Genomic DNA, 9,107 nt, shown 5'->3' with positions numbered 1-9,107 from the left:
CACTCTCATTCGTTTTCTCCCCTCTCAACCCTTGGTGCAGCTGTTGTCAGTAAAGCAGGACAGAGATGGAAACAGACATTATTTGAGTCACGAGGCTTGGCCTCTGTGTGCGTTTTAATGGACGAGCTCATTAGCGGATTTCTGTGGGACCCCATGCTGGAGGAACACACACACACACACACACACACACACACACACACACACACACACAGGTGAACTAGGATGTCACTGCTACAAACACAAGTTCACACACTAGCATACGCTACCCTGCCACATGCCTTGGTTTTCTTCAGCAGCCTCCCCAAGCAGTCATATCTCCTCAGAACACCGCAGTCATCCGCTCCATGAAGCTCAGATCACTGAACATGTACAGTAATACTTTCATCTCAGTCCAGGCAGCCAAAGCATCTTCATACACTCCAGAACTCAGCACAGAACCCCCCATAGCTTATTTCTGATCTCTGGCACCGAGGTTCAGCGATCCCATGGAAGATTGTCCCATCGCAGCCACTGTAGCAGTTGGAATTGAGGTGGTAAGAGAGGATTTGGTAGTCATGTGTGAAAGAGCGGGTCGGAAGGCCGCGGTCACGTCTGAAGGCTAGCCTTGCTGTAATAGGCGGAGCCAGCCCCTCCGGTCCATCACGTCATGCGGACGAGACCATTAGACGTCATTAGGAGATGATGGACCAGGGCTTTAGGCCTCATTGGCTTCCAGCCTTGGGGCCGCTCTAGTCCTTGTTTGGGAGATGTACATTTCCAAATGTATTTTCATCCGATAATCAAGTTATTTAAGCGGAGTATTGTACCCCCGTGTCCCTCCCCTGGAGAAACGGCAGAATTTACATCTTAATAGTTTCTTCAAGTGGAGATGGGTTGGGCTTCCCACTTCCCACTTCCCACCCGTGTCAGTAGTCTCACGGACGGGTCCCATGTCCCCCAGCGCTCTGACTGCTGCAGCAGTCGCAGAGAGACACATTTATCTTCTGTTAATTTGCGTCGGTGGCATTTTCACACCGGGTGAAGTGTTGTTGTTTTTTTGGGTGGGGGGGGCTCCAATCAGCCCACCAGCCCAACACCGGCCCCCTCCACACCTCTCCACTCATGTTCCTGTCCCTGGAGTGCGGCGTTGACGATGTACCGTGGATATTGTTTTGCGGGGGTTGGATCCTGCTTTTGTGTTTTTTTTATTCCCCTCCCTCTCTATCTCTCTGTGTCTCTATCTCTCTCTCTACCCCTCTCCCTCCTCATATTTTGCCTTGCCTCCTCTCCTCCCTCTCCCCCTCCCCTCCCCCCCTCCTCTCCCTCTCCCCCTCCTCTTTCCCTGCCTGTCTGGACCATGGTGCTGAAGGATGTTCCCGGTAATTGAACATAGGGCTCTCAGTGCAAGTCAGGAAATAAAGCTGAAATGTAATACACCAACCAGGGCACAAAAGAAAATTAGTTTTATTTTCATCTCTCCCTCCCCCCTCCTCCTCCCTCCTCCTTCCGCCCTCTCTCACACCTCTCTCTCCATCTGTGCTGTCCTTTCATCATAATCTCTCTCTTCATTCCTTCCTTAACCTCCCTCCCTCTTTCTTCCTCATCCTCTCACACCCCCCCCCTCTCTCTCTCTTACTCTCTGGTTGGTTTCTAAACTGATTACTTACTGGGATACAGATTGGAACATATCTAGCCCTCCATATCACTGTCGGCCACACGCCTTTGTCAACTAACAATCAATCAGTCAAACTTTATTTATATAGCACATACATACAGTACAGTAGCTTCCAAATATTATGAGGCTGCATACCGACACAATAAGGCAACATTAAAACTCATGAGGGAGAGAGAAAGAGAGAGAGACTGATTCTCACGTTACGGCTAGTACTAGCAAAAGGTAAAGCACATCAATATATAACTATTTATACTATAAAACGAAAATGAACATGTTTACTAATGTTAGCCAGTGGTCACATACCTGTAACATGTCTGTGTCTGCCTCAAAAATACATTTACTCGACTGACTCTCACGACTATCGAGTGCCTATCAGTTGTGTGTGCAGGTGCGTTTGTTTCGCATGCGGGTGCATTTGTTTCGCTCACAGTGCGCGCGCAGCAGTAGCTAGGAAAACAAGAGAGAGGGTAGGTAGGGCACTTCTCTATGGCCTTGTTCACACGGCAGTAAAATGTGACCCAAATCTACGCCTACATGCGACTCAGGTCAGATTTTTTCATGATCGTCTGAACAGCGCAAGTCACATGGAATCAGATTTTTAAAAATCCAACCTGGGTCGCTTTAACAGGTGGTATTATATCGGATACGTGTCTGATGTTTTGCAACGCGCCCGCCGTCTGAACAGTCATGTCGCGTTTTATGCTACTTTTACGTCTCTAGAGCAGTTACTTGCAAATTCGTGAAGCGTTCCACTGTGGTGTGCTTGTGCGGCATACTGCACGTCACAAGACAATCCTCATCCTTCTTCTCGTTAACATTTGCTCATACCGTCGCCGGCTTCCACTGCACAAATGGCCCTACTTGAAAATCAACCCGTAGTAAAGGCTAACTTCAGTTGTGGTTGTAACGTTATCATGGATGTATTAATAGAACGTTATCCATGGTTAACATTACTTCTGTAAACAATGCGCTGTGCATTGTTATTGTTCTTCTGCGCATGCGGGTCTGTTCAGGGCCGTGAGCTGTTCACACGGCAGTCAAATATATGTCAAATAGAGGTTACATTTAAAAAGTCATGTGAACAGCTAAACAAAAAAATTGGATCTGTGTAAAAAATCGGAATTGAGCATTAAGACCTGCCGTGTGAACTAAGCCTATGAGAGGCGAAAAGGCAGGGTCCCTTGCCCCTCTTGAGGTCTATGAGTGCACGTGCCTCCCCACCACTAATTCTCCATAGGGAAACAATGACTGAGACAATATATTCAATGAGACGATTGAGCAAGCTGGAAAATGTTAACTACTCCATTAGCTATATCATAGAAACATATTACAGAGCACATATGCACATAGCACAAGTACTACATTATAAGAAATGCAAAATACAAAAAATAAATGAGTAAATAAATACAAATATTTTACCTGAATGGTAGGCAGCTATATGTTAGCTATATCCCAGGAACCCATTATAGGACACAAACCAGTACCGCATAATACAACACACTGAACATTTAGCAGCAAGCTCCTGGAAAATGTTGAGTTAACTAGATAAAACAACCAGAGAGGAGTGAGAATCAAAGTGCAGAGAACAACGGGGGCGATGACTTGATGATGACTTGATTGGAGACAGCTGGTGACACACACCGAGGTGGAACTGGATGTGAGGGAAGCGGATTGGGGGGGGGAGGGGCTCTGGAAAGAGAGGGACCTCGGGTGGATATCTACCGGAAACAGGTGGACCTCTCTGGGAGCTGAGCAGCAAACGAGGGGAGACACTAGGGAGGAGAGAGCCAGACAGGGTCAGTGTTAGTAGCAGCGCTGGACCTCTACAGTAAGCAGGGGGACCTGTACAGGAAACAGTTGCCAGCTACGAGCTAGCTATGAGCCAGCAACGAGGGCAAGTCCCATCTCCCTGGATAAATTCAGTCTGTTTCCCACGCACGGTGTGTGGGTCTGGGTACGCCCTCACGTGCACGTACGTAGCTCAGGAGGTAGAGTGCCGAAGTGTACTTGAGCAAGACACTGAACCCCAAAATCGCTCATGTGCGGCACGGTTGGGCAATACCTGGTACTGTCGCCTCACAGCAAGAAGGTCTTTGGACCTTTCTGTTCATGTTCTCCCCATATTCGCAATGGTCTCCTCCCAAAAAGAACCCGATACGAAAAAGATGCAGAATAACAGAGGCTCTTCAGTCCGGCCGCTGACTAAGACCTGGACTGAGCACTTGGACTTGGTCCCCGGGCTCCATGAACGATGGCTGCCCACTGCTCCTGGCCGCCCCTGGAAGAGGACGGTGAAATGCAGGGAACAATTTCCACCGGTGGCCCGTGGAAGTTGCGTGTGTGTGCTGTGTGCCTCTCACCATATGTAATGTGCGATCACTGTGTGGTGGAATAAGCACACCTCCTGTAATTATTGTTATATTATTGAACCGGGTGCGTTTGTTTCGATGCTCTGGTGTAGTTCCATGACACATTTTGGAAGTGCTGTCGCAGATTCAAACAGTGGTTCCCATAGAGGAAGCTCATTCACTGATCCCTCTCCACTTATCATTGCAATATAGACATTAAAATGTTCAAAACAAACGAAATCTTACACACTGTAGCTTTAACTAACGATATAACCTAGAGGAAAAATTCAACCTATGTTGGTAATTTAGTTAGTATAGTAGTATAGTATAGTACAGTAGTAGTATAGTATAGTACAAAACTTCACAGGAGACCCAAGTCGTTCAGCCTTTACGAGTATTTATTACGGTAACACACTCAATACAGCTTCAAAAGTATTCTGATACAGCCCCCCCAGCCCAACTGGGCTCATCCTTTTATATGCAGATCCTCAAACTCAGTGTGTGCGTCACATAAGGCTAACGGCTTTTCTTGGAACTTACGTAAGTAGATCCAAGAAAAGTTATTGTGTTATCTTGTTATTGAGAGATGTTGTGAAATGGGACATTCCTGTCTAGAGCGCTCTGACATGCACAACTCACTAGGGACCTCAACTGAGCTCGCTGGTCCCTTCCTGTTGTTCTCAGCCAAGCCAACTTGAACTTACGGCCAAACGACTCTCTAAACACACAGTTTCCACAACACCTACCATTTCATCTAAATGCCCCCCCCCCTCCCTCCCTCCCTCCTGCAGTGTACGTGTCGTAAGGACATGGTGAAGATCTCCATGGACGTGTTTGTGCGCAGCCTGCAGCCCGATCGCTACGACCAGTGGAAGGCTGGGAAGGACGCCACTGTGCTGGACCACCTGAAGCCCACCACGCTCGCAAGCCCCGAGCTGGACGAGTGGAGGAAGAACAGGGTCGCCACGAAGGACAATCTGTTACGCAGGTCTGTGTAAAAAAATATTAGAAAACAGGATTCGGTCGACCTCGAGTCAAACAGTCGTGTGCATGATTGCCGCCAACTTCGGTGCACCGCAGCTCGAACGCAGCTGAGAATAACACAGACGCACGCAAAACACACACAGAGAGAACCACTCTGGTGCACACAACTCTTAGCTTTAGCTGCTAATGCCAGAGCGCACACACTTCAGAGCTGTAGAATGGCTCCCTGGACACGTCTGTTGGGTGGTCCTGGTCCTAATCAGGTGCCCACTCACACAAACGCTACAGCTGGTAGGAAGGGGGACGAGCAGTAACCTGGGGAGAGGCACAGGGGAGCACAGGAACACACACACACACATACACACACACTACACTATGGCGGTAACACTCCCCCACACTCGCAAGGTCACACTTGCCAGTCCAAAGCTCCAGCATTGCCAGGAGTTCGCTGGCGCTCAAAGAATTCCTAGTGATGATTAGAGGTTGTTTTTATATAATGTTATGTCCATACGTCCATCAGGCGGCTTCTAATTTGCCTGAATTGTCCTTTTCCCTAACGAGGCTCAGCTGCATTCACTAAGGCTGCAATATAAAAATACACATTGTCCCACCATGATATAACAACAAAGCCTTACAACAGAGTCTCTTGGAACACCCATAACTGTAAACGCGTCTTTCCTTCCATCACTCTATTTCTCTAGCGCAGTGATTTTCAACCAGTGTGCCGCGGCACACTAGTGTGCCGTGAGAGATCGTCAGGTGTGCCGTGGGAAATTATCTAATATCACCTAATTAACCATTGTCGGGTGTCTGTGCTGTAATAAAGTGTGGCAGATAATGTAATACTCTTCTATCTCAGTGGGTGGCAGCACTCTGTAAAGACAAAAGAGTTAGTGCTGCGCGACACGTGACAGTGACAGTTTGGGATCACAGCAAGACGAGCAAGTGACAGTGATGGAGAAGTTTTTGAGAAGGGAAAATGCAAATGCCGAACAGGGCCCTGGACAAAATTCTGACCCAGATGAAGGCCCTAGTATGAGTGGTCGACAAAAGAAAAAAGACAAGACGGTGAGCTCGAGGCAATACAGCGAAAGCTATCTTTCATTTGGATTTACTTTTTTTTTGAGAAAAACCACAAAGGTAAACAAGAGAGCCCTCAAAGCTAGCTACCTTGTTGCTGAACTCGTAGCTAAATCAAAAAAGTCCCACACTGTGGCAGAAACATTAATACTGCCAGCTTGTAAAGCCATTGTAAATGAGATGCTCGGCCCTGACGCGGCCAAAGAGATAGCTAAAGTGCCTCTCTCAGATAACACAAAATTGCCAGACGTATTGATGACATGTCTGCGGACATCGAAACTGTTGTTTTGGAAAAGATACGCATCAGTAAGAAATTTGCCTTGCAACTTGATGAGTCGACGGATATTAGTGGACATTGTCAGCTCTTGGCCAACGTGCGTTTTGTGGATGGAGAAGCCATTAAGGAAAACTGCCTATTTTGCAAGGCACTGCCAGAAAAATCAACAGGAGAGGAAATATTTCGGGTCACGTCGGAATATCTTGACAAAAGCGGGCTTACGTGGGAAAACTGCACAAGTGTCTGCACTGATGGAGCCGCAGCCATGGTCGGGCACATCAAAGGCTTCGTAAGTAGGGTCAAAGAAAGAAACCCAGATGTTATTGCTACGCACTGTTTTTTGCACCGTGAGGCCCTCGTTGCAAATACCTTACCAGCAGATCTAGCTCCTGTGTTGGATGATGTTGTGCGCATAGTGAACTTTGTGAAGACGCGACCTTTGAAATGTCGCTTATTTGCGTCTTTGTGTGAGGAAATGGGAGCGGAACATAAAGTCTTATTGCTCCACACGGAGGTCCGGTGGCTGTCGCGCGGCAAAGTGCTGGCCCGTGTGTATGAGCTGCGAGAGGAACTTAAAGTATTTCTGACAAACGAGAGGTCCGATTACTCAAAGCTGCTTGCAAGTGATGAGTGGTGTGCAAAGCTGGCATACCTGTCTGATATATTTCATCATCTGAATGAACTGAACACACGGATGCAAGGCCGAAATGAAAACCTGCTAACAAGCACTGATAAAATGAACGGATTCCGTTTAAAGGTGCAGCTCTGGCAACAACATGTGCAGCGTGGCAACCTTGAGATGCTCCCACTCACCGAGAAACTGCATGATGGCAACACTGCTGCAATGTGCGAGGTGATTGGCACACATTTGAAAACTCTTGAGGAGAAGTTGTCATTTTATTTCTCTTCAGCCTTCACAGAATGCCTTGACTGGGTTAGGGACCCATACAGCTCAGCATCCGTTGCTGGAAAGGACATGACTTTAAAGGAGCAAGAGGAACTCATTGAACTGAAACAAGATCGTGGTTTAAAGCTAAACTTTGCTGATCTTCCTTTGGACAGTTTTTGGTTATCTGTTGCCAAGGAGTTCCCCATTCTGGCCAACAAAGCTATTTTGACATTGCTCCCGTTTTCAACCACATATCTGTGTGAGCTGAGCTTCTCAAGCTTGACTGCGATAAAAACTAAAAACAGAGGGAGACTGAGAGCTGTTGAGGAAGAGCTTTGTGTGTGTCTTTCTACCATTCCTGCCAGGATATCCATTTTGTGTTAATCGAAACAGGCCCAGGTTTCACACTAAGTGAGTATAAATACATTTAGAAACTATATTATTAACCATATGTATTATATGTACTGTGTTAGTGTCATTTTGTGTCATTTTGGTTGGTGGTGTGCCCCAGGATTTTGTAAATGTCAAAAATGTGCCGCGGCTCAAAAAAGGTTGAAAATCACTGCTCTAGCGTATAGGGTGCTTTTAACACCCTCACTCAAGAGGGGAAGTCTTAACGTCCTCACTCAAGAGGGGAAGTCTTAACGCCCTCACTCGAGAGGGGAAGTCTTAACGCCCTCACTCGAGATGGGTGGTCTTAACGTCCGAACGCTGCGACAAGACTGATTTCTGGGCTTGTGCTAGCGACATTTTAAACTGGGACGGAAAAGTAACCGACTCTCCTACAATAACATATCATAGAGAGTCTACCTTCATATTTTCAGCTTCTGTGCATCTTTAGTTATATAAAAACAACCTCAAATCATCACTATGAATTCTGTGAAGTGTCACCCTGAAAATGTTGCTTAGCAATGCCTCGTCATTGTATGAGAATTCCATATTACGGTATCAACGTTACTGTACATAGGAGTGGGTGGAATGGGCGTTAGCGCAGCCCCCCTCCAGGATTCCAAATTGCAACGCTATCGTCAAAATTAGCAACCCAGTTTAAAACTGACACAACGCGGTTAGATTTGAAAACCAGAAAAGAACAAAGCTACATTGTTATCGCCAAACGTTGTCTGGTTGTATACATGTACGTTTTTTGTGACGTCACATCAAGAGTGGGCGTTAATGGCGCTCCTTTCACTATGTCCGTTGGTCCGTCCGTCCGTCCGCAGGGCCGTGCAGAGGAAGAGCCAGCTGCGGCGCCTGAAGCCGGAGGAGGTGAAGCTCCTGGAGGAGGCGGGCATCAAGCTGGACCTCGCCGAGTACCAGCGGCTGGTAGAGGAGAAGGAGGCGCAGCGCCAGCGGGAGCGTGACGAGCGGCTAGCCCGGCAGGCCTTGCTCACCCTGGAGGCCTTGGAGAGGGAGGAGCAACAGGCCGCCGCCGCTGCCGCCAACACCCTCGTCCAGCCGGGTGAGCGCGTGGGGGGAGAGGAGTATAATAGAGAAGAGTAGGAGGAGGTGGAGGGCTAGGATCAAGAGAAGGAGAGGATGGAATATTTACTCGAGTCGCATGATATACCGTACTGATAATAAGTCATTATATTTGTGAAACCACAGTCCTGTAGGACCTACCTCTCCCTTTCTCTCTCTCTCTCTCTCTCCTCTCTCTCTCTCGCTCTCTCTCTTTCTCTCTCTCTCTCTCTCTCTCTCTCACTCTCTCTCTCTCTCTCTCTCTCTCTCTCTCTCTCTCTCTCTCACACCTAGTAGGTGAAGGAAATTATCTTATCTCTGGAGTCCACCCCCCCCCCCCCCCACACACATACACTGTTCTCCTTGGTGAGAACCAGACAGTAATTAAAAGTTGTGGTACACTAAGGCCCTCCAGGA

The 9,107-nt window shown here is 47.7% G+C and overlaps 1 protein-coding gene across 1 annotated transcript in view; it reads left to right on the top strand.

Annotated features, from left to right (window-relative positions):
* Positions 1–9,107, top strand: part of kdm4b (lysine (K)-specific demethylase 4B) — a gene marked incomplete at its 5' end in the record, with an annotated part of 59,752 nt that overhangs the window by 24,372 nt on the left and 26,273 nt on the right. The window contains 2 exons of the mRNA XM_084436136.1: positions 4,794–4,990; positions 8,453–8,691. Of these exons, the coding sequence (XP_084292262.1) occupies positions 4,794–4,990; positions 8,453–8,691 (436 nt within the window). The remainder of the gene's footprint in view (positions 1–4,793; positions 4,991–8,452; positions 8,692–9,107) is intronic.

This window comes from Borostomias antarcticus (assembly GCF_949987555.1).
Source record: "Borostomias antarcticus genome assembly, chromosome: 3".
In the NCBI taxonomy this organism is placed as follows: domain Eukaryota; kingdom Metazoa; phylum Chordata; class Actinopteri; order Stomiiformes; family Stomiidae; genus Borostomias; species Borostomias antarcticus.
The sequence above is the reverse complement of the archived record's forward strand: the minus strand, read 5'-3'. Positions and strand labels throughout refer to the sequence as shown.